The sequence below is a fragment of the Salmo trutta genome, chromosome 37, assembly GCF_901001165.1.
Source record: "Salmo trutta chromosome 37, fSalTru1.1, whole genome shotgun sequence".
Classification (NCBI taxonomy): Eukaryota; Metazoa; Chordata; class Actinopteri; order Salmoniformes; family Salmonidae; genus Salmo; species Salmo trutta.
Window position 1 is genome coordinate 4,854,186 of NC_042993.1, and position 26,312 is coordinate 4,880,497.

Genomic DNA, 26,312 nt, shown 5'->3' on the forward strand with positions numbered 1-26,312 from the left:
GCGTCTCCATCCTGAGCTGTATGTGGTCCCATGGTGTTTATACTTGCGTACTATTGTTTGTACAGATGAACGTGTTACCTTCAGGCGTTTGGAAATTGCTCCCAAGGATGAACCAGACTTGTGGAGGTCTACAATACTTTTCTGAGGTCTTGGCTGATTTCTTTTGATTTTCCCATGATGTCAAGCAAAGAGGCACTGAGTTTGAAGGTAGGCCTTGAAACACATCCACAGGTACACCTCCAATTGACTCAAATTATGTCAATTAGCCTATCAGAAGCTTCTAAAGCCATCACATAATTTTCTAGAATTGTCCCAGCTATTTAAAGGCAGAGTCAACTTAGTGTATGTAAACTTCTGACCCACTGGAATTGTGATATAGTGAATTATAAGTGAAATAATCTGTCTGTAAACAATTGTTGGAAAATGTACTTGTGTCATGCACAATGTAGATGTCCTAACCAACTTTCCAAAACTATAGTTTGCTAACAAGAAATGTGTGGAGTGGTTGAAAACGACTTTTAATGACTCCAACCTAAGAGAAGTTAAAGTTTTGACTTCAACTGTACATGATCCAGGATCTGACCTTCTCCCTAGCACCACTCCGCCCCTGGGATGACTGCCTTGGACCTGAAGCTACATCCCTGCACCTTCTTCTCCCATCTTCTCAATGCCATGGAGAAAAACTACGATGTGGGGAATCGTGAGCTTCTCGCAGTGAAGATGGCGTTGGAGGAATGGAGGCACTGGGTGGAAGGGGCGGAACATCCGTTCATTGTATGGACCGACCACAAAAACCTGGAATATCTCCGCACCGCCAAACGCCGCAACTCTAGGCAAGCCAGATAAACCCTGCTGTTCACACAGTTCAACTTCTCCCTCTCATATTGGCCGGGATCCATGAAGGTCAAGCTGGATACACTGTCTCGCAGCTATAGTCCCACGGCTATTACCCCGGAGCCCGAAATCATCCTTCCCACGTCGTTCCTTGCGACGGCAGTCAGCTGAGGTATAGGGAAGCAAGTCCAGGGGGCGCAGCGTTCCCAGCCGAACCCCGGGGGTCCAGATAACCGGATGTACATGCCTGACCGCTCTGCGGTCCTGGAGTGGGCCCACACCTCCAGACTGGCCTGCCACCCAGGCTCCCATCGGACCCTGGCGTTTGTGCAACAACGCTTTTGGTGGCCTACCATGGTCCCTGACGTCTCTGCATTCGTCGCCGCTTGCACGGTTTGTGCACAAAACATGACTCCTCAACAAGCTCTGGCTGGTCTCCTCCGACCTCTGCCTGTCCCTCACTGTCCCTGGTCTCACATCTCCATGGACTTTGTCAAGGGTCATCCCCCATCTGATGGCAACACAGCCATCCTGACTGTGGTGGATCGGTTTTCCAAACCCACCCTCTTCATTCCTCTCCCTAAACTACCATCTGCCAAAGAGACGGCCCAGCTCATGGTGCAGCACGTCTTACAGATCCATAGACTACTGATAAGAGAATAATCTAATAAAGGTAAATGAATCAATAATCCATTATTAATTAGTAGTTATGTAGCATGGATAATGAATAATTAATGTACTGAATGTTAGTCCCATAATGTCTAGTAGAGGCCCGGGACAAAATGTGTGTGTGTGTGTTTTAGTGGGCCTAAGATAACAACAAGTGGACTGTGCTTGACCCGGTAGCTGAGGAACTTGGAGTAACTTAGAGGAGAAAGGGAGTGACCCTCAAGGTTTCCTAATCTCGGGGGAAAGCACAGACAGCGCTAGATAGTGATTAACAGTGGTGGGAAGTCAAGGGAGAGATACTGTTCACCTACTGTTTGTGTGTGTATGTGTGTGCGTAGGTTATCTACTTTTGGTGTGGAGGTGGCCTGTGGCTCGGCATTCCCTGTGGCTGAGTTGGTAGAGCATGGTGTTTGCAACGCCAGCATGATGTGTGCAACGCCAGGGTTGTGGGTTCGATTCCAACGGGCTGACAGTACAAAAAAAACATTAAAAAATGCATGAAATTAAATGTGTGAAAGGTATGCATGCACTACTGTAAGTTGCTCTGGATGGATAAGAGCGTCTGCTAAATGACAAAAAAAAGTTTTAAAAAAAATTAGGTGTGGGCATAAGCGGAGAGAGAGGATAAAAGGAACTTCTTTGTTTATGTTGAGCAGAACATTCTCTGAATAAACTGTACGAACCTTTTGCAGAAAGCTGAGTCCTTGCCTAATTATTAACCCATTGTCTTACAAACCTTGGGAATTAGTCAAGGCTTATTGATTGTTAAATATTATCCTTAGGATAGAAAATTATTTTGACAACTACCAATCGACATGGTCTCTGACCGGGGCCCTCAGTTCTCGTCCCGGTTCTGGAAAGAATTCTGCACCCTCATTGGGTCGTCGGCCAGTCTGTCCTCTAGGATCCACCCCCAGTCCAATGGCCAGTCGGAGCGAGCCAACCAAGACCTTGGGGCTACTCTGCGCTGCCTGGTCTCTGCCAACCCCACCACCTGGAGCCAGCAGCTGGTGCAGGTCGAATACGCCCGCAACATCCTTCCATGCTATGCCACAGGCCTATCTCCTTTTGAGTGTTCCCTGGGGTATCAGCCCCCGCTCTTCCCTGAGCAGGAAGAAGAGGTCGGCATACCTTCTGTCCAGATGTTTGTCTGCCGCTGTCGTCGTACCTGGAGGAGAGCCCCGTCGGCCCTCCTCAAGACCACCTCCGGGTATCAAAGACAAGCGGATCACCACTGGACTCCAGCTCCCAGGTATCATCTCGGGCAGAAGGTATGGCTGTCCACCCAGGATGTGCCCCTCCTGTTGGAATCCCACAATCTCTCCCCCCGGTTTATCGGCCCTTTTCCCATCTCCAAGGTCATTAGCCATTCTGCTGCTTGTCTTCTGTTGCCCCATACCTTCCGTATACAACACACCTTCCATGTGTCCAGAGTTAAAAACCTCTTGGGGCTCGGTGTCCCGCTAGCGGGATAGAAGCTGACAACATCCAGTGAAATTGGAGGGCGCGCAATTCAAATAAATATTCGTAAAATTAGACATTCATGAACATACATGTGTCTTATTTAATTGAAAAGCTTAACTTCTTGTTAATCCAACTGCGTTATCAGATTTCAAAAAGGCTTTACGGCAAAAGCATACCATGTGATTATCTGAGGACAGCGCCCCACATCAACATATTTTTCAACCAGCACAGGCTTCACAAAATCACAAAAAGCATTTAAATAAATCACTTACCTTTGAAGATCTTCCTCTGTTCGCAATCCCAAGGGTCCCAGCTACAACATGAGTGGTTGTTTTGTTCAATAAAATCCTTCTTTATATCCCAAAAAGTCTGTTTAGTTGGCACCATTGATTTCAGTAATCCACTTGTCCAACATGTAGACAAAGAAGTCCAAAAAGCTACCGGTAAACTTTGTCCAAACAAGTCAAACAACGTTTATATTTAATCCTCAGGTAGTCTAAAATGTAAATAAACAATATTAATTCACACGGAAAATACTATGTTCAATAGGAAAGGAAAATTCGTAAGTGAGCGCCTTCTCCCTCGCGCGCCACTGATTTGGTCCATTTGCTCTCCCAACAGGAACTCCAAATACTTGTTCGTTTTTCAAAAAAGAAGTGTGAAACCTTGAACAAAGCCTGTTGACATTTAGTGGATGCCATAGGAATTGCAATTTGGGTGACGGACATAGGGGTTTCCAACAGGTTTACAAAATAAGAGCCTGGGAGCCAAAAAAACAATTCTGCCCGGATTGTCTTTGGATTGTTGCCTGCCATATCAGTTCTGTTATAGCCACAGACATTATTTTAACAGTTTTAGACACTTCAGAGTGTTTCCTATCCAATGCTATCAATTATATGCCTATACTGGCTTCTGGGCCTGAGTAATAGGCAGTTTACTTTGGGTACGTCAGACAGGTGGAAATTCAGGATGCTGCCCCATAGGAAGTTTAAAGGCCAAGTCTCACAGCCCTTTGTCTACTGTAGTGGTTCCCAAACGTTTTATAGTCCCGTACCCCTTCAAACATTCAACCTCCAGCTGCATACCCCCTCTAGCACCAGGGTCAGAGCACTCTCTAATGTTGTTCTTTGCCATCATTGTAAGCATGCCACACATGAGTGTGAGTTTTTGTCACAATCCGGCTCTTGGGAAGTGACAAAGAGCTCTTATAGGACCAGGGTACAAATAATAATATAATAATAATAATCAATCATTTTGCTCTTTATTATGTGACGACCCTCCCACTATGTCTGCCGTATTCTCTCTTTGTTCTTGTTTCCTTATTACGATGCCGGTGGGCGGAGTTGGGAGGGTCGTCAGCGACATGGGAAACACCTGAGCCCGGTTGTGTCCCAGGATAAATGCACCTCTTCCCCATTCATTGGGGAGACTCTCTCCATACAGACTCCTTTATAGATTTTGTTGTGGTATTTTTGTGGCCTTTTGGTTGTTTGCATTGGCACCTTTCAACACCCTGCATTATCACATTTATGCATGCAAAACACTCACACTACTGATTACTGATTACACACACTATTGTTAATTGTACATAGTTTGCTTTATTTAATAAATATACACTGCTCAAAAAAAGAAAGGGAACACTTAAACAACACAATGTAACTCCAAGTCAATCACACTTCTGTGAAATCAAACTGTCCACTTAGGAAGCAACACTGACAATAAATTTCACATGCTGTTGTGCAAATGGAATAGACAACAGGTGGAAATTATAGGCAATTAGCAAGACACCCCCAATAAAGGAGTGGTTCTGGAGGTGGGGACCACAGACCACTTCTCAGTTCCAATGCTTCCTGGCTGATGTTTTGGTCACTTTTGAATGCTGGTGGTGCTTTCACTTTAGTGGTAGCATGAGACGGAGTCTACAACCCACACAAGTGGCAAAGGTAGTGCAGCTCATCCAGGATGGTACATCAATGCGAGCTGTGGCAAGAAGGTTTGCTGTGTCTGTCAGCGTAGTGTCCAGAGCATGGAGGCGCTACCAAGAGACAGGCCAGTACATCAGGAGACGTGGAGGAGGCCGTAGGAGGGCAACAACCCAGCAGCAGGACCGCTACCTCCGCCTTTGTGCAAGGAGAAGCAGGAGAAGCACTGCCAGAGCCCTGCAAAATGACCTCCAGCAGGCCACAAATGTGCATGTATGTCTGCTCAAACGGTCAGAAACAGACTCCATGAGGGTGGTATGAGGGCCCGACGTCCACAGGTGGGGGTTGTGCTTACAGCCCAACACCGTGCAGGATGTTTGGCATTTGCCAGACAACACCAATATGGCAAATTCGCCACTAGCTCCCTGTACTCTTCACAGATGAAGCAGGTTCACACTGAGCACGTGACAGACGTGACAGAGTCTGGAGACGCCGTGGAGAACGTTCTGCTGCCTGCAACATCCTCCAGCATGACCGGTTTGGCGGTGGGTCAGTCATGGTGTGGGGTGGCATTTCTTTGGGGGGCCGCACAGCCCTCCATGTGCTCGCCAGAGGTTGCCTGACTGCCATTACGTACCGAGATGAGATCCTCAGACCCCTTGTGAGACCATATGCTGGTGCGGTTGGCCCTGGGTTCCTCCTAATGCAAGACAATGCTAGACCTCATGTGGCTGGTGTGTGTCAGCAGTTCCTGCAAGAGGAAGGCATTGATGCTATGGACTGGCCCGCCCGTTCCCTAGACCTGAATCCAATTGAGCACATCTGGGACATCATGTCTCGCTCCATCCACCAACGCCACGTTGCACCACAGACTGTCCAGGAGTTGGCGGATGCTTTGGTCCAGGTCTGGGAGGAGATCCCTCAGGAGACCATCCGCCACCTCATCAGGAGCATGCCCAGGCGTCGTAGGGAGGTCATACAGGCACGTGGAGGCCATACACACTACTGAGCCTCATTTTGACTTGTTTTGAGGACATTACATCAAAGTTGGATCCGCCTGTAGTGTGGTTTTCCACTTTAATTATGAGTGTGATTCCAAATCCAGACCTCCATGGGTTGATAAATTGGATTTCCATTGATTGTTTTTGTGTGATTTTGTTGTCAGCACATTCAATTATGTAAAGAAAAAAGTATTTAATAAGATTATTTCTTTCATTCAGATCTAGGATGTGTTGTTTAAGTGTTCCCTTTATTTTTTTGAGCAGTATATATTTTGGTATTCCTTGACTCCACGTTGTCTCCCTTTTGTTATGAACTTTGAGCCGGTTCATGACAATTAACTATCATACATATAAAACCTTATTTGAATAACTCATCACAGGTTAATGAGGAAAGTGTGCTTGAAATGATGCACATAACTCTGCAATGTTGGGTTGTATTGGAGAGAGTCTCAGTCTTAAATAATTTTCCACACAAAGTCTGTGCCTGTATTTAGTTTTCATGCTAGTGAGGGCCGAGAATCCACCCTCACATACTGTACGTACGTGGTTGCAAAGGGCATCAGTTTCTTAACAGTGTGATTTGCCAAAGCAGGATACTCTGAGCGCAGCCCAATCCAGAAATCTGGCAAAAGCTTCTGATCGCTTGTTGCAATTTTGATGAGGCTCTCTTGTTCAGATATTGGTAAGTGGACTGGAGGCAGGGCATGAAAGGGATAATGAATCCAGTTGTTTGTGTCATCCATTGCGGGAAAGTACCTGTGTAACTGCTCACCCAACTCACTCAGCTGCTTCGCTATATCACATTTGACATTGTCCGTAAGCTTGAGTTCATTTGCACAGAAAAATCATACAATGATGGGAAGACCGGTATGTTGTCCTTGTTAAAGCAGACAGAGAAGAACTCCAACTTCTTAATCACAGCCTCAATTTTGTCCCACACATTGAATATAGTTGCGGAGTGTCCCTCTAATCCTAGATTCAGATCATTCAGGCAAGAAAAAACATAACCCAGATAGGCCAGTCATGTGAGAAACACGTCATCATGCAAGCGATCAGACAAGGAAAAACTATGGTCTGTAATGAAAACTTTAGGCTCGTCTCTCAATTCAAAAAAACGTGTCAATACTTTGCCCGCTGATAACCAGCACACTTCTGTATGTTGTAAAAGCATTACATGGTCGCTGCCCATATCATTGCATAGTGCAGATCAGACACGATAGTTCAGAGGCCTTGCTTTAACAAAGTTATACAATTTTAAAAACATTACAATACATTCATTACAGACTTCACAACACACTAAGTGTGTGCCCTCAGGCCCATACTCCACATCCACATATCTACAATGCAAAATCCATGTATACGTGTGCATAGTGCATATGTTATCATGTGTTTGTAGGCATGTGCCTGTCCCTGTGTTTGTGTTACTTCACAGTCCATGCTGTTCCATAAGGTGTATTTTTACCTGCTTTTAAAATCTGATTCTAGTGCTTGCATCAGTTACCGGATGTGGAATAGAGTTCCATGTATTCATGGCTCTATGTAGTACTGTGTGCCTCCCATAGTTTGTTCTGGACTTGGGGAGTGTGAAGAGACCTATGGTGGCATGTCTTGTGGGGTATGCATGGGTGCTAGTATTTTAAACAGACAGCTCGGTACCTTCAGCTTGTCAACACCTCTTACAGAAACAAGTAACGAGGAAGTCAATCTCTCTTCCACATTGAGCCATGAGAGATGGACATGCATGTCATTAATGTTAGCTCTCCGTTCACTTATTAAGGGTCAGCCGGGCTGCCTTGTTCTGAGCCAACTGCAATTTTCCCAAGTCCCTCTTTGTGGCACCTGACCACACGACTGAACAGTAGTCCAGGTGCGACAAAACCAGGGCCTGTAGGACCTGTCTTGTTGATAGTGTTGTTAAGAAGGCAGAGCAGCACTTTATTATAGACAGACTTCTCCCCATCTTAGTTACCGTTGTATCAATATGTTTTGACAATGACAGTTGTCAACTTGCTCAATTTCCACGTTATTCATTATGAGATTTAGTTGAGGTTTAGCGTTTAGTGAATGATTTGTTTCAGTCATTTCAGTTGCTGTAGTAGCTGACGTGTATAGTGTTGAGTCATCTGCATACATAGACACACTGGCCTTACTCAAAGCCAGTGGCATGTCATTAGTAAAGATTGAAAAAAGCAAGGGGCCTAACCAGCTCCCCTGGGGAATTCCTGCTTCTACCTAGTTCTATGTTTGAGAGGCTTCCAATAAAGAACACCCTCTGTGTTCTGTTAGACAGTAACTCTTTATCCACGTTATAGCAGGGGGTGTAAAGCCATAACACATATGTTTTTCCAGCAGCAGACTATGATCAATAATGTCAAAAACTGCACTGAAGTCTAACAAGACAGCCCCCACAATCATTTTACCATCAATTTCTCTGAGCCAATCATCAGTCATTTGTGTAAGTGCCATGCTTGTTGAATGTCCTTCCCTATATGCGTGCTGAAAGTCTGTTGTCAATTTGTTTACTGTGAAATATCATTGTATTTAAAAAATGAAATACAAATATTTAACTAGGCAAGTCAGTTAAGAACAAATTCTTATTTACAATGACGGCCTACCGGGGAACAATGGGTTAAGTGCCTTGTTCAGGGGCAGAACGACAGATTTTTACTCGGGGATTCGATCCAGCAACCTTTCAGTTACTGTCCCAACACTCTAAAAACAAGGCCACCTACCGCCCCGGCATCTGGTCAAACAAATTTTTTTCCAGAAGTTAACTAAAAGTTGGTAGCAAACTGATTGGTCAGCTATTTGAGCCAGTAAAGGGGGCTTTACTATTCTTGGGTAGTGGAATGACTATAGCTTGCCTACAGGCCTGAGGGCACACACTTTCTAGTAGGCTTAAATTGAAGGAGTGACAATATCATCCACTATTATCCTCAGTAATTTTCCATCCAGATTGTCAGACCCTGGTGGCTTGTCATTGTTGATAGACAACAATATTTTTTTTACCTCTTCCACACTGACTTTACGGAATTCAAAAGTACAATTCTTGTCTTTCATAATTTGGTTAGATATACTTGGATGTGTAGTGTCAGCATTTGTTGCTGGCATGTCATCCCTAAGTTTGTGTATCTGAAAAAGTCATTAAAGTAGTTTGCAATATCAGTGGGTTTTGTGATAAATGAGCCATCTGATTCAATGAATGATGGAGCCGAGTTGGCTTTTTTTCCCCAAAATGTTATTTAAGGTGCTCCAAATCTTTTTACAGTACGTTTGCCATTCAGTTGGGCTGACAGACTTATTTGCCATATTGTTTGCCTCATCCCTCTCAACCATACAATTTTTCAATTCCTAATCAATCCAAGGGGATTTAACAGTTTTTACAGTCATTTTCTTAATGGGTGCGTGCTTAGTAGTAACTGGAATAAGCAACTTCATAAATGTGTCAAGTGCAGCATCTGGTTGCTCCTCATTACACACCACAGACCAGCAAATATTTACATCATCAACATATGAATAACTACAAAATGTATTGTATGACCTCTTATACACTATATTAGGCCCAGCCTTTAGAACTTTGCTTTTCCTAGATATGCCTATTATATTGTGATCACTACATCATATGGATTTGGATACTGCTTTAAAGTTCATTTCTACAGCATTAGTAAAGATGTGATCAATACATGTTGATGATTTCATTCATATGAATTACATACATCTTTATGTGAACTAACTATGTTACACTCAACAAAAAATATAAATGCAACATGTAAAATGTTGGTTTTATGTTTCATGAGCTGAAATAAAAGATCCCAGAATGTTCCTTACTTCTCTAAAACGTTGTGCACAAATTTGTTTCCATCCCTGTTAGTGAGCATTTCTTCTTTGCCAAGATAATCCATCCATGTGACAGCTATGTCATATCAAGAAGCTGATTAAACAGCATGTTCATTATACAGATACAACTTGTGCTGGGGACAATAAAATGCCACTCTAAGATGTGCAGTTTTGTCCCACAACACAATGTCACTGAAGTCTCAAGTTATGAGGGACCATGCAATTTGCATGCTAAATGCAGGAATGTCCACCAGAGCTGTTTCCAGATAAGGTAATGTTAATTTCTCTACCATAAGCCGCCTCCAATGTTGTTTTTAGATCATTTGGCAGTGCGTCCAACCGGACTCACAACCACAGACCACATGTATAACGTCGTGTGGGCGAGTGGTTTGCTGATGTACATTTTGTGAACAGAGTGCCCCATGGTGTATATGGGGTTATGGTATGGGCAGGCAGGCATAAGCTATGGGCAACGAACACAATTGCATTTTGTCGAAGACAATTTGAATGCACAGAGATATCGTGACGAGATTCTGAGGCCCATTATCGTGCCATTCATCCGCAAACTTCACCTCATGTTCCAGCATGATAATGCACGACCCCATGTCGCAAGGATCTGTAGCCAAATCCTGGTGTCCCAGTTCTTCCATGGCCTGCATACTCACCAGATATGTCACCCCCAGAGCATGTTTGGAATGCCCCGGATCAACACGCATGACAGCGTGTTCCAGTTCCCGTCAAAATCCTGCATCTCCGCACAGCCATTGAAAAGAAGTGCGACAACATTCCACAGTCAACAGCCGGGTGGTGTAGGTGTCCTGGAGGGCAGGTAATTTGCCCCCGGTGATGCGTTGTGCAGGCCTCACTACCCTCTGGAGAGCCTTACGGTTATGGGCGGAGCAGTTGCCGTACCAGGCGGTGATACAGCCTGACAGGTTGCTCTCGATTGTGCATCTGTAAAAGTTTGTGAGTGTTTTTGGTGACAAGCCGAATTTCTTCAGCCTCCTGAGGTTGAAGAGAAGCTACTGCGCCTTCTTCACTACGCTGTCTGTGTGGTTGGACCATTTCAGTTTGTCCGTGATGTGTACGCCGAGGAACTTAAAACTTTCTACCCTCTCCACTACTGTCCAATCGATGTGGATAGGGGGGTGCTCCCTCTGCTGTTTCCTGAAGTCCACGATCATCTCCTTTGTTTTGTTGACGTTGAGTGTGAGGTTATTTTCTTGACACCACACTCCGAGGGCCCTCACCTCCTCCCTGTAGGCTATCTCGTCGTTGTTGGTAATCAAGCCTACCACTGTAGTGTCGTCTGCAAACTTGATGATTGAGTTGGAGGTGTGCATGGCCACGCAGTCGTGGGTGAACAGGGAGTACAGGAGAGGGCTGAGAACGCACCCTTGTGGGGCCCCAGTGTTGAGGATCAGCGGGGTGGAGATGTTGTTACCTACCCTCACCACCTGGGGGCGGCCCATCAGGAAGTCCAGGACCCAGTTGCACAGGGCGGGGTCGAGACCCAGGGTCTCAAGCTTGATGGCGAGTTTGGAGGGTACTATGGTGTTAAATGCTGAGCTGTAGTCGATGAACAGCATTCTCACACAGGTATTCCTCTTGTCCAGATGGGTTAGGGCAGTGTGCAGTGTGATTGTGATTGCGTCGTCTGTGGACCTATTGGGGTGGTAAGACAATTGGAGTGGGTCTAGGGTGTCAGGTAGGGTGGGGGTGATATGGTCCTTGACTAGTCTCTCAAAGCACTTCATGATGAGGGAAGTGAGTGCTACGGGGCGGTAGTCCTTTAGCTCAGTTACCTTAGCTTTCTTGGGAACAGGAACAATGGTGGCCCTCTTGAAGCATGTGCGGACAGCAGACTGATTGAATATGTCCATAAACACACCAGCCAGTTGGTCTGCGCATGCTCTGAGGATGCGACTGGGGATGCCGTCTGGGCCTGCTGCCTTGCAAGGGTTGACACATTCAAATGTTTTGCTCACGTCGGCTGCAGTGAAGGAGAGCCCGCAGGTTTTGGTAGTGGGCCTTGTCAGTGGCACTGTATTGTCCTCAAAGCGAGCAATGAAGTTGTTTAGGCTGTCTGGGAGCAAGACATCCTGGTCCACGATGGGGCTGGTTTTCCTTTTATAGTCCGTGATTGACTGTAGACCTTGCCACATACCTCTTGTGTCTGAGCCATTGAATTGCGACTCTACTTTGTCTCTATACTGACACTTAGCTTGTTTGATTGCCTTGTGGAGGGAATAGCTACACTGTTTGTATTCGGTCATGTTTCCGGTCACCTTGCCCTGATTAAAAGCAGTGGTTCGAGTGTTCAGTTTTGCGCGAATGCTGCCATCAATCCACGGTTTCTGGTTTGGGAATGTTTTAATAGACGCTGTGGGTACGACATCGCCGATGCACTTGCTAATAAACCCGCTCACCGACTCAGCATATTCGTCAATGTTGTTGTTTGTCGCAATGCGGAACATATCCCAGTCCACGTGATCGAAGCAATCTTGAAGAGTGGAATCCGATTGGTCGGACCAGCGTTGAAAAGACCTGAGCGCGACTGAGCTTCCTGTTTTAGTTTGTGTCTATAGACTGGAAGCAACAAAATGGAGTCGTGGTCAGCTTTTCTGAACGGAGGGCGGGGGAGGGCCTTATATGTTTCGCGGAAGTTAGAATAGCAATGATCTAGGGCAGGGGTCGGCAACCCAAAATGTTGAAAGAGCCATATTGGACCAAAATAACAAAAAACAAATCTGTCTGTAGCCGCAAAAAATTTAAACCCTTATATAAGCCTTATAATGAAGGCAACACATGCTGTAAGTGTCTATATTAGCTATATTAGCCTACTATCAAAATGATAAGTAGGCTACAAATACATAATGAGCATTCATGATTAAACGTTTATTTTACCTGCAGCGCTGGAGAGAATGACACACCACGTGACTACTCTGCTGTACGATGGTGCTTTAAGTTTAACTTCCATTATAATATTAATGTATTATTTTTCGTTGCATTGATGAAATTATAGAAATACAATACAGAAATCAGATTTTTGATGTCATTTTTATTTTAGGATTCGTAAAAAAAAACAATGTGCAACGTGCATAATAGGCCTCCTGTAATTTCAGACCTCCCCATGGAAATAAAATGCAGTCCTTTTCAATCCTCAATAATACGATACAATTCTCTTCTCTTTTCCCCCGTATCTGGGCAACAGACAGAGTGCAATAAAACAGCAGCCTTTTGAAAAGGTAAAGTATATAAAATTAAAATAATAGTTTAAGTTCGATTTCTGTGCATTATCCTCTTCTCTTTAGTTTTCTGCAAATGTGCAGCAGCACCCTCTTATCTTTTGACACGCACAATACAATGCAGCCATCCTCGGACCTGAGCAACAAAACACAATATCCCTATGTGTCATTGCAAATATATACTGACAAAAATCAGAAATCACTTTATGAAAACAGCCACTTTGTTACTAAATATGTGCCTATGACAGGATTGTGTTCTTACCCGTTTAATGTGACTTCTGTTTTCAGACATCACTGGACAGCTTCTCAACATCGGGCATGTAAGATGTAACTTTAATCTTCACGCAGGACTGCAAGCTCTCATCTGTGAGGCGGGTGCGGTATTTGGATTTTATGTAGTTCATGTTTGAGAATATCTGCTCGCACAGGTATGTTGATCCAAAGATGGATAATACTCCAAATGCATATTTCTTCATGTTCCTATAACTGTCAGGAAGAATGGAAATGTCTTTCCACGTTACTCTTTTTGTTATTTGACAACTTCTCATTACAAAGCAAACATGCAGGCAATCCTTCCGCATTGGCAATGAAAGCAAATGATTCGGTCCACGAACTGTGGAATCTTCTGTTCTCCTCAGCCATCTTTCTCTTTTTCCCTTTGGGATCCATGGCCCATGACACACCCGCCGGTTTGTTTGCAACAGCCACCTGTCTGGCACTACGCTGAGCTGAAAGAAACGTGTGTCGCAGGCTATGACGTAAATCTTTGTTGACAGAAATGTTGAAATTAAATATTTAGTATACATTTTTTTACAGCATTGGATAATAAATTATATTAAAGAAAAAATATATTCACACCATCTTTTTCCATTTTCATATTTTTGAAAAAGCTCCAGGGAGCCACTAGGGCGGCGCTAAAGAGCCACATGCGGCTCTAGAGCCGCGGGTTGCCGACCCCCGATCTAGGGTTTTGCCAGCCCTGGTAGCGCAATCGATATGCTGATAGAATTTAGTGAGCCTTGTTTTCAGATTAGCCTTGTTAAAATCCCCAGCTACAATAAATGCAGCCTGAGGATATGTGGTTTCCAGTTTACATAGAGTCAAATGAAGTTTGTTCAGGGCCATCAATGTATCTGCTTGGGGGTGATATATGCGGCTGTGATTATAATCTAAGAGAATTCTCTAGGTAGATAATGCGGTCGGCAATTGATTGTGAGGAATTCTATGTCGGGTGAACAGAAGGACTTGAGTTCCTGTATGTTGTTATGATCACACCATGTCTCGTTAATCATAAGGCATACACCCCCGCCCTTCTTCTTACCAGAAAGATGCTTGTTTCCTTATAGCATTTCCTTGATACTCCCTCCCAAAGTAGCCTTGACTAATTAGAAAACAATGTCTGACTTCTCTATAGTGACTGACTAAAGCTGTTCTTTGTCATGCGCCTTCCAGCTGATGGAATGTTCAGCAGGTATAAATGCAGTTCTAAGAGGAAGCAGTAGACTAGAAGGACCTGGCAGAGACAGAGATTTTCACACACACAGATTTTCACACACATCTCAAGATATCACTGTGGGTAACTACACAACTAACTAAATAGAAAACTTGTTTTTAATGCATGATACTGATGTGGGAAATGTCAGGAAGTTAATACTCATTATCTCTTGGTACTTGGGCAAAAACATTTTGGCCCTTTTGCCTCTAAATTTAAAATCAATGATCTGACATTATTTTGAATTTGACAGGAGCTTAGCACTACAAGAGTGATTGTAGGAAACAAGAGTAGGTTCAACTTTTTACAGACGTTTTATAACATTTAACATTCAAGAATGGTTTGTTGTTTGTTACGTCACAATTCAAAAGGTTATCTTCTTTTACCTCCTAGGAAACACTGGTTGACCTGACAGGTAAAAGGAGTTAGTGGTTTTACAAACTACTATGAAAAACATTATTAACTACATTTTTCAAGTTTGACCATTTAAAGTGAAATGGAGTGAGAGTAAAATTGACAGAAATTAAAGGTCTTAAGTATTGATGCCTCCCTTTTGCAGAATGTTCTCAATCCTGGTTGTCACAGTGTTCTTGGCTAGCTGCTTGGCAATGCGTGAGTAATAAAAAGACAATTCTGAATTATAATGCTAAAATAATAACTTTTGTGCTTTCACCAACTTGTCTTTTTCAGTTAGACTTAGGAGTCCTTCTTCGAGACAAAAGCTGATGGATTAAATCATTGCAGAATGTACTTTAGTTAATTCATCTGCACTTTATTCATAATGTAAAGATCTTTCAGAAATGTGTTGGTAAAATTAAAATGTATATAGAAATATGTATTATTAATATAGTAAATATAGTAAACGTATTGTCCATGTTATTTTAGCCATCAAAGACCCGTACTCGTATTCCTCTGCGGTGGGTCAGGGAGGTGGCACCCCATTTGCTTCCTACGGTGAGGGACGCATCACAGCAGTCAGAGTGTGAGAGATCAACAACAACTACTACTACTACTACTACTATAACTACAACAGCAACGCCTACATCAGCGGGTGAGCAGACCCTGACCCATGAACAGACATCACTGACTCAGTCCAACTACACTACCCAACACACACCACTGACTCAGTCCAACTACACTGCCCAACACACACCACTGACTCAGTCCAACTACACTACCCTTCACACCACTGACTCAGTACAACTACACTACCCTTCACACCACTGACTCAGTACAACTACACTGCCCAACACACACCACTGACTCAGTCCAACTTCACTACCCAACAGAAACTCTTTCTTTTTGTATTTATTTATTTGTTGTGTTTATTACATATTCAGTACATGACCAAACAATGTTGTTATTGTATCTAACCCAGAGTACAATGTAAAATGTCATTCCTTGATATTCTCTGACGCTACCTGCTCTCTTTGTCTGAATGTGCCTTATCAAAACACAACCAACGTGAAAGCTTCCTCTGTTTTAGGATCCAGCTGAGATACGGCTACACCTGGTCTCCTGTGTTAGGTAGCAAAGGGGGCTTAAAGCAGGAGATAGAGCTGTTTAATGACGAGGCCATCGTTGAGGTGTCTGGGAAGTACAACCCAGCAGACTACATCTGCTACCTCGTGTTAACCACCAACATGGGGCGCACTCTGTCAGCCGGCCTGCCCAACCAAGTCTCCTTCAACTTCTACCCAGTCAACGTGGGCAATGAGCTGAGGCTGCTCAGCGGTCGCTTCAACGGTGCCGGGATCACCTCCATCGGAGCCCACTGGGGATTGGTGTACATGGAAGGGGCTGGAAACAGTACTCAGGAAACAGCACTGGAAACAGTAACTCCTGTTTTTTGAGAAAAAAAAGTATGTCTTGCTCTTTGGGATGGTATCCCGGATACAGATTAAGCTTTGTCCTGGACTAGTAACTTTCAATGGAGATTCTCCATTCAACATGCTTTTTAGTCCAGGAGTAACTTAATCTGGGTCCAGGAAACTGACCCTATATGTTGGACGGATGATTGACATAGACGCTGACAGAACTGTTTTTCATATCACTATCTGATGGGTGCTTCATGAGAATTTAAACTGAATGAATTTGAATGTTTTGAGTACTTGGAAGTATTTTTGAAGTGATTCCTCACTTGAAGCAGTACAAAAATACTTCTAAACATTCAAATTCATTCAGTGTAAATTCTCATGAAGCGCCCATCAGATAGGAATATTAAAACAGTCCTGTCAGCGTGGGTCACAGACCACATGCGTTGTTACACATCATTAGAGGTTATCACAATTTATCACAATAAATGAATGAATCATATGGGATTTAAAGGATTAATTATAGATTTTATTAATTGAACAATCAAATATTATGGGGAGATAAAAGCGTCTCAGGGTGCTTCACCTTCACTATTTTATACACGCTGTATTAGTTATTTGTTGTTCCTTTTCTGCTACATCTGCTTATGGACATTTTAATAAAAAGCATATCTTTAATCATTATATTTCATTGTATTCCTTTTGATAAGAAAATACATACAGTAGTGACCAGAAGCTACAATAAGCTAATCTGTCATCTTAACAAACCCTACCTCCATGGTGTCAATAAGGAACTAAATTTATAACAGCAAGACCGTTAAAACGCCTATCCAACAGTAATGAAGGGAAAAAAATCGATAGTTACACATCGGGATATTATTTTCCACGATATATCATGTCGTATCGCATCAACAATATCAAACTATTATTTTTGTGCTAGTTGGCTGTCCCTGCACTGAAACTCTTATTTTCCTTCATAGACAGTTCACCATTTTCATTTTAAATAGGAGCACATTTTGGGGCAATTTTATTTCCATTACTTTCTCATGCTTTCTAGTCTCTCTGCCACAGACATATAGTGAGCAATATGTTTGGAACATTGAATCACAATAAAATCACAGTATAGAATAGCAATACATGTAGAATCATGAGAATCGTAATACATATCATATCAACACCTTATAATTGTGATAACATCGTATATCTGCCATATCCATTCATAACATCAAACACTTTGTCAATGAAGTCTGCTCTCCTTCTAGCCTGGCATTGGATGTCAAGCGGCATCGTGTTTTAGTTAAAGCTACAGTCTGAGATTTGGGAAGCTGTTCAATGTTCAGCTGTATACTAAAACAAGTGGTGGGGAGGGACACCACTTTGTTGCTAATCACAGACTGTAGCTTTAACTGTGGGGATGGTCTAGATTAGACAGTATGATAGATGGGGCTTATACAGTATTTGCATGGTTCAACAGTCAAAGCTGCTTAACTGGTTTTGGTGAGATAGAATGAAATTAGGATATGTTTTTTTATTTTCTTTGTTTTACATAATAAGTCTGTGGTTCCTTGAAACATTGTCTAAGTCCCAGTAAATCCGAGCTAATTTGAGGAACAGACATCGATTTAAATGGGGCAAAAATTATATGGATTTTTCTATTTGCATTTAGTGTAATGTGGATGATACTGAAATGGGATGGTTGCAAATCTTAAAGAAATTATGTTTGATCTTTTCAAATATAGTTGTTAAACCATGAACAATGCTACATTATAGCTTATTATAGAGCCTAAAATGTTAGCTTGACTACTGCTTCCCTACTGTATGTTCTGACCAGAATCACTAAATAATCTGAGTAAATGTATCCCCCTGTATTGAACCCTCAAGGCATCACAAAGCAAAACCTGGGCAGCATTTCAAACGATGTACAGTAGGTGGCCCGCTAGCTGTCTAGAGCATATCGGACTGTTAGCTGAATAGGTCCATCGGCAAATTTCTTGGGCCACTATACCTATTTTGCCAATTGGACCAGGCTCCTTTATTACACGAAAACCTACTAATGTAGAGCCTCTAGCCCTGCTCAATATGCCTTAGCTAACGCTTCCGTTCCACCTCCCACACAGGCAGTGACATCACCTGGTTTAAATGATATTTTTAGAGACAATATCTCTCTCATCGTCACTCTATGCCCAGGTTTACCTCCACTGTATTCACATCCTACCATACCCTTGTCTGTACATTATGCCTTGAATCTTTTCTATTGCGCCCAGAAACCTGCTCCTTTTACTCTCTGTTCCGAACGTACTAGACGACCAGCTCTTATAGCCTTTAGCCGTACCCTTATCCTACTCCTGCTCTGTTCCTCTGGTGATGTAGAGGTTAATCCAGGCCCAGCAGTGCCTCTCATTTGTTGACTTCTGTAACCATAAAAGCCTTGGTTTCATGCATGTTAACATTAGAGGCCTCCTCCCCAAGATTGTTTTATTCACTACCTTATTCACTGCCTTTGCACAGTCTGCCAAACCGGATGTCCTAGCTGTGTCTGATTCCTGGCTTAGGAAGAGGACCAGCGATCACTGCCTCATTGCCTGCATCCGTAATGGGTCTGCGGTCAAACAACCACCCCTCATCACTGTCAAACGCTCCCTAAAACACTTCAGCAAGCAGGCCTTTCTTATCAACCTGGCCCGGGTATCCTGGAAGGATATTGACCTCGTCCCGTCAGTAGAGCATGCCTGGTTATTCTTTAAATGTGCCTTTCTCGCCATCTTAAATAAGCATGCCCCATTCAAAAAATGTAGAACCAGGAACAGATATAGCCCTTGGTTCACTCCAGACCTGACTGCCCTTGACCAGCACAAAAACATCCTGTGGCGTACTACATTAGCATCAAATAGCAGCCGTGATGTGCAACTTTTCAGGGAAGTTAGGAACCAATATACACAAGCAGTTAGGAAAGCTAAGGCTAGCTTTTTCAAACAGAAATTTGCATCCTGTAGCACAAACTCAAAAAATTATTGGATGATCACCCCTTGTGAGACAAAACCACTTTTTGCCAGTCCTGTCTGGTCCAGCGACGGTGGATTTGTGCCCATAGGCAACACTGTTGCCGGTGATGGCTGGTGAGGAATGACCTTACAACAGGCCTACAAGCCCTCAGTCCAGCCTCTCTCACTCTATTGCGGACAGTCTGAACACTGATGGAGGGATTGTGCTTTCTTATTGTAACTCGGGCAGTTGTTGTTACCATCCTGTACCTGTCCCACAGGTGTAATGTTCGGATGTACCGATCCTGTGCAGGTGTTGCTACATGTGGTCTGCCACTGTGAGGACGATCAGCTGTCCGTCCCGTCTCCCCTGTAGCGTTGTCTTAGGGGTCTACAGTTTGGTTATTGCAATTTTTTGCCCTGTCCACATCTGCAGTCCTCATGCCTCCTTGCAGCATTCCTAAGGCACATTCACGCAGATGAGCAGGGACCCTGGGCATCTTACGTTTGGTGTTTTTCAGAGTCAGTAGAAAGGCCACTTTAGTGTCCTAACTGTGACCTTAATTGCCTACCACCTGTAAGCTGTTGGTGTCTTAGCAACCATTCCACAGGTGCATGTTTATTAATTGTTTATGGTTCATGGAACAAGCATGGGAAGCAGTGTTTAAACACTTTACAACGAAGATCTGTGAAGTTAATTGGATTTTACAAATTATCTTTGAAATACAGGGTCCTGAAAAAGGGACATTTCTTTTTTGCTGAGTTTATCTCGTATACCCCTCCTGGATTTGGACCAATATGCAGCATCTATTGGGGCATTTGTTGAACTTTGTGTCAATGACAAAAGTACAGTTTTTTTGGTCTGATCTAAATATTCCCCCTAAAAGCAACGCCAAGCATTTTTCTGCTCCATAAAGTAGTCAAACAGCCTCGACCCTGCAGTGTGGTGACACTTTCTGGCTCTGGGTTGGACTTTCCTGTTGTTATGATGATAAAGTTCAGTGACAGACAGATATATCCCCATTCCATTCTATTCATTAGGCAGGCAGGTTGCAGGAAACTGTTCTAATCGTCAGAATCTGTTTCTCTTGCCAGTGAGTCCATGGACCCATCCTGCCTGGTGTCAACGGTACAGGCCGGTGGCGGTGGTGTACCGCTGTCAAATCTGCAGCAACTGCATGATGCCATTGCGTCAGCATGGACCAACATCCCTGTGGAATATTTCCGACTTGTAGAATACATGCCCTGAAGAATTCAGTCTGTTGTGGGGCAAAGGGGGGATCCAACCCTGGACTAGATGGGGTGCCTAATAAACTGGCCAATGAGTTTATAATTAGTTAATAATACACCTTAGCTTGTTTCACTTTCTTTTCCAGAGTAAAGCATCCAGTGACAGCATGCATTTGGCCACATTATGGGCTCAATTAGTCCTGCTAACAGAGCTGATTCATCAAACCTATCAACACACAGCTATTCTCCATAAAACAATGCACCATAGCCTCATTAGAAGAGGGCTCTCCAACCCTGTTCCTAGAGAGCTGCCATCCTGTAGCTTTTCATTCCAACCCTAATCTAGCACACCTGATTCTAATAATTCACTGGTTTATAAGATAAATCAGGTTAGTTACAACTGGGGTTGGATTGAAAACCTACAGGAGGGTATCTCTCCAGGAACAAAGTTGAAGTGAAAACCTACAGGAGGGTAGCTCTCCAGGAACAGGGATGGAGAGCCCTGGTGTAAAACTACAGGAGGGTAGCTCTACAGGAACAGGGTTGGATAGCCCTGGATTAGAATATGTCAAAATAGTGACATTTGACCATTGTAGCTGCATGTCACAAAGCACTTACGGGAATGTATCACTTATAATGATGATAGTAAGAAATTATAACATGTTTGTATTGTCTTCACATTCCAAAGTCAGTATAACTCCTAATCGGCTGCTATGGACCAGGAGAGCAGAAAACCTTACTGGTCTGAGGGACAGGGGCGTATTGCTACACCTAATCAGCTGCTATGGACGAGGAGAGTAGAAACCCTTACTGGTCTGAGGGACAGGGGCGTATTGCTATTCCTAATCAGCTGCTATGGGACCGGGAGAGTAGAAACCCTTACTGGTCTGAGGGACAGGGGCGTATTGCTACTCCTAATCAACTGCTATGGGACAGGAGAATAGAAACCCTTACTGGTCTGATGGAAAGAGAAATAATTATCAGTGTTCATCACAAACATGCCATACTGTAGATCAGTGACATCACTGGTAATGATTATCAGTGTTCATCACAACATACCATACTATAGATCAGTGACATCACTGGTAATGATTATCAGTGTTCATCACAACATACCATACTATAGATCAGTGACATAACTGGTAATGAGTATCAGGGCTCATCACAAACATGCCCTACTGTAGATCAGTGACATCACTGGGTAATGATATTCAGTGTTCATCACAACATGTTATACTGTAGATCAGTGACATCACCGGTAATGACTATCAGTGTTCATCACAAACATGCCAGACAGTAGATACATGTTACAATGGGTCTTACAAAGATGTTTAGAAAGAAACATATTCCTTTTGCTCCTCTTCATCCTCCTCCTTCCTCCTCCTCCTCCTCCTCTTCTACTTCCTCCTCCCCCGCCTACTCCACCTGGTCCTCCTCCTCAGTTGTACTTACTATGACTGTGTGATATTTGGTTGTCCCACCTAGCTTCCTTAAGATGAATGCACTAACTGTTGGTCGCTCTGGATAAGACTATGTGAGTGTTGTAACAGACTGCAGCAAACTTCAGACAATAATAGAAACAGAAAATTTAATATCTAATCTGGCCCGCTAGAAATAATCTGAAATACATGTACTGAATCAAATATTCTACAATAAAATATGTATTTGAGCCAATGAACTAACCACCTTATTAATGACCCAATCCATATGTAGTCACAACTAAAGATGGCAAGACTGACTGATTCTAAAATATAATAACAAACATTCTAATAAGATTTAGATTTACATTTTTCCTGTGTACCTACATGATCCAACAGACAAATGACAACTATCGTGTACAATCACATGACAGTATCTTGCTGTCTGTGCCTAATGTCTCTACAGAGCTGGGTAAAAAAAACAGAGCTGGATAAAAAACAAAGCTGGGTATAATAAAACAGAATTGGGTAAAAAAAAAGAGCTGGATACAAAACAGAGCAGGGTAAAAAACAAAGCTGGATAAAAAAAACGAACTGTGTAAAAAAACAGAGCTGGATAAAAAGCAGAGCTGCGATTAAAACAGAGCTGGGTAAAAAACAGAGCTGGATAAAAAACAGAGCTGGGTAAAAACAAATAGAGCTGGGTAAAAACAGAGCTGGATAAAAAAAATAGAGCTGGGTAAAAACAGAGCTGGATAAAAAACAGATCTGGGTATTAAACAGAACTGGATAAAAAACAGATCTGGGTATTAAACAGAGCTGGATAAAAAACAGATCTGGGTATTAAACAGAGCTGGATAAAAAACAGATCTGGGTATTAAACAGAGCTGGATAAAAAACAGATCTGGGTATTAAACAGAGCTGGATAAAAAACAGATCTGGGTATTAAACAGAACTGGATAAAAAACAGATCTGGGTATTAAACAGAGCTGGATAAAAAACAGATCTGGGTATTAAACAGAGCTGGATAAAAAACAGATCTGGGTATTAAACAGAACTGGATAAAAAACAGATCTGGGTATTAAACAGAGCTGGATAAAAAACAGATCTGGGTATTAAACAGAGCTGGATAAAAAAACAGATCTGGGTATTAAACAGAGCTGGATAAAAAACAGATCTGGGTATTAAACAGAGCTGGATAAAAAACAGATCTGGGTATTAAACAGAGCTGGATAAAAAACAGATCTGGGTATTAAACAGAACTGGATAAAAAACAGATATGGGTATTAAACAGAGCTGGATAAAAAAACAGATCTGGGTATAAAACAGAACTGGATAAAAAACAGATCTGGGTATTAAACAGAGCTGGATAAAAAACAGATCTGGGTATTAAACAGAGCTGGATAAAAAACAGATCTGGGTATTAAACAGAACTGGATAAAAAACAGATATGGGTATTAAACAGAGCTGGATAAAAAAACAGATCTGGGTATAAAACAGAACTGGATAAAAAACAGATCTGGGTATTAAACAGAGCTGGATAAAAAACAGATCTGGGTATTAAACAGATCTGGGTATTAAACAGATCTGGGTATTAAACAGAGCTGGATAAAAACAGATCTGGGTATTAAACAGATCTGGGTATTAAAACAGATCTGGGCATTAAACAGAGCTGGATAAAAAAAAGTGTTCCAGTTGTCTTAAAAAATAATATTCAAACAATATATTTCAAATTCATCTGATATTGGTATATTTATGTACATTTTATTTTGTTTAGAGTGTATCTTTTTTTAATTCCTATTTCAAATAATTATATTGTAACAAATAAGGGGAAAGAACATCCTCTAACTTATTTCCTTGACACCCCCTTCCTAAGTAGCCTCGACTAATTAGAAAAAAAACGAATGATATGTTCAGCATGTATAAATGCAGGAGTTTTAAGAGGAAGCAGTACACTAGAAGGAACTGTCAGAGACAGAGAGATGAGAAGCTCTCACAGGTTTTCAGGCTAGGTACACAACTAACTAAGTAGAAAATGTGCAACTGTAACACGTGATACTGGTCTGGGAGCCCTGCATTAGAATATGACAAAATAGTGACATTGTAGTTGTATGTCACAAAGCACGGAAATATATCACTTATAATGTTGACAGTAAGACATTATAACATGTTGATACTCATCATCTCTAGGTACTTGGCCGTATAATATCCCCCTAGAGTCGATTGACGCACCGGTGCATCCATCTAAGTAACATAATAATAAAAAAGATAATTGTGCAGTTTAGAGTAATTATCGAGGTTAGCTAGCCAGCCGCGACGCCGTTGTCCAGACTCCAGACTTAGTCATCATCAAACCCACTGCTAGCTAGCCAACCGCTACCGACTAGCAGTGCTGTAGATACTAATACATTACAATGGAACGATTTGACTAGTGCGGTGTTAGCTAGCTAGCTACATAGTTGTCTTTGTCATAGCTTGATAATTGTGTAGTTTAGTAATTATCGAGGTTAGCTAGCCAGCTATTTCCGTCCCCCGCGACGCCATTTTTCCAAAAGTAGCCAACTATTACCGACGAGCAGCACTGTAGAAACTAAATACATTACAAAGGAACGTCTTGATTAGTGTTATGTTAGCTAGCTACAAAGTTGCTTTTGTATCATGACAAGGTGTAGTACTGAAACTATCGAGGTTACCTAGCCAGCTACACGTTCAAACAAAGGCAACAACGCAGCCACTGCTAGCTAGCCTACTCTTAGTCAATAAGATTTTTGCAACGTAAGCTTAACTTTCTGAACATTCGAGACGTGTAGTCCACTTGTCATTCCAATCTCCTTTGCATTAGCGTAGCCTCTTCTGTAGCTTGTCAACTATGTGTCTGTCTATCCCTGTTCTCTCCCCTCTGCACAGGCCATACAAACGCTTCACACCGCGTGGCCGCTGCCACTCTAACCTGGTGGTCCCAGCGCGCACGACCCACGTGGAGTTCCAGGTCTCCGGCAGCCTCTGGAACTGCCGGTCTGCGGCCAACAAGGCTGAGTTCATCTCAGCCTATGCTACCCTCCAGTCCCTAGACTTCCTGGCGCTGACGGAAACATGGATTACCACAGATAACACTGCTACTCCTACTGCTCTCTCCTCGTCTGCCCACGTGTTCTCGCATACCCCTAGAGCATCGAGCCAGCGGGGTGGTGGCACTGGAATCCTCATCTCTCCCAAGTGGACATTCTCTCTTTCTCCCCTGACCCATCTGTCTATCTCCTCATTTGAATTCCATGCTGTCACAGTTACCAGCCCTTTCAAGCTTAACATCCTTATCATTTATCGCCCTCCAGGTTCCCTTGGAGAGTTCATCAATGAGCTTGACGCCTTGATAAGTTCCTTTCCTGAGGATGGCTCACCTCTCACAGTTCTGGGTGACTTTAACCTCCCCACGTCTACCTTTGACTCATTCCTCTCTGCCTCCTTCTTTCCACTATTCTCCTCTTTTGACCTCACCCTCTCACCTTCCCCCCCTACTCACAAGGCAGGCAATATGCTTGACCTCATCTTTACTAGATGCTGTTCTTCCACTAATCTCATTGCAACTCCCCTCCAAGTCTCCGACCACTACCTTGTATCCTTTTCCCTCTCGCTCTCATCCAACACTTCTCACTCTGCCCCTACTCGGATGGTATTGCGCCGTCCCAACCTTCGCTCTCTCTCTCCCGCTACTCTGTCCTCTTCCATCCTATCATCTCTTCCCTCTGCTCAAACCTTCTCCAACCTATCTCCTGATTCTGCCTCCTCAACCCTCCTCTCCTCCCTTTCTGCATCCTTTGATTTTCTCTGTCCCCTATCCTCCAGGCCGGCTCGGTCCTCCCCTCCTGCTCCGTGGCTCGACGACTCACTGCGAGCTCACAGAACAGGGCTCCGGGCAGCCGAGCGGAAATGGAGGAAAACTCGCCTCCCTGCGGACCTGGCATCCTTTCACTCCCTCCTCTCTACATTCTCCTCTTCTGTCTCTGCTGCTAAAAGCACTTTCTACCACTCTAAATTCCAAGCATCTGCCTCTAACCCTAGGAAGCTCTTTGCTACCTTCTCCTCCCTCCTGAATCCTCCTCCCCCTCCCCCCCCTCCTCCCTCTCTGCGGATGACTTCCTCACCCATTTTGAAAAGAAGGTTGACGATATCCGATCCTCTTTTGCTAAGTCAAACAACACCGCTGGTCCTGCTCACACTGCCCTACCCTGTGCTTTGACCTCGTTCTCCCCTCTCTCTCCAGATGAAATCTCGCGTCTTGTGATGGCCGGCCGCCCAACAACCTGCCCACTTGACCCTATCCCCTCCTCTCTTCTCCAGACCATTTCCGGAGACCTTCTCCCCTACCTCAACTCGCTCATCAACTCATCCTTGACCGCTGGCT

At 43.3% G+C, this 26,312-nt stretch overlaps 1 protein-coding gene and 1 long non-coding RNA gene across 2 annotated transcripts in view; one reads left to right on the forward strand and one right to left on the reverse strand.

Moving 5' to 3' along the window:
* Window positions 1–12,818: 12,818 nt before the first annotated feature.
* On the reverse strand, window positions 12,819–13,749 carry LOC115176920 (uncharacterized). The gene is made up of 2 exons (XR_003872304.1): window positions 13,238–13,749; window positions 12,819–13,111 (listed from the first exon to the last, which is right to left on the reverse strand). It is a non-coding gene; the product is annotated as an uncharacterized LOC115176920 (long non-coding RNA).
* A 971-nt stretch (window positions 13,750–14,720) lies between these two features.
* LOC115176918 (zymogen granule membrane protein 16-like) overlaps window positions 14,721–26,312 on the forward strand; it is a 38,708-nt gene continuing 27,116 nt past the window's right edge. The window contains exons 1-3 of the mRNA XM_029737314.1: window positions 14,721–14,757; window positions 14,861–14,882; window positions 15,027–15,079. Coding sequence (XP_029593174.1) covers window positions 15,028–15,079 — 52 coding nt within the window. The 5' untranslated portion in view covers window positions 14,721–14,757; window positions 14,861–14,882; window position 15,027. The remainder of the gene's footprint in view (window positions 14,758–14,860; window positions 14,883–15,026; window positions 15,080–26,312) is intronic.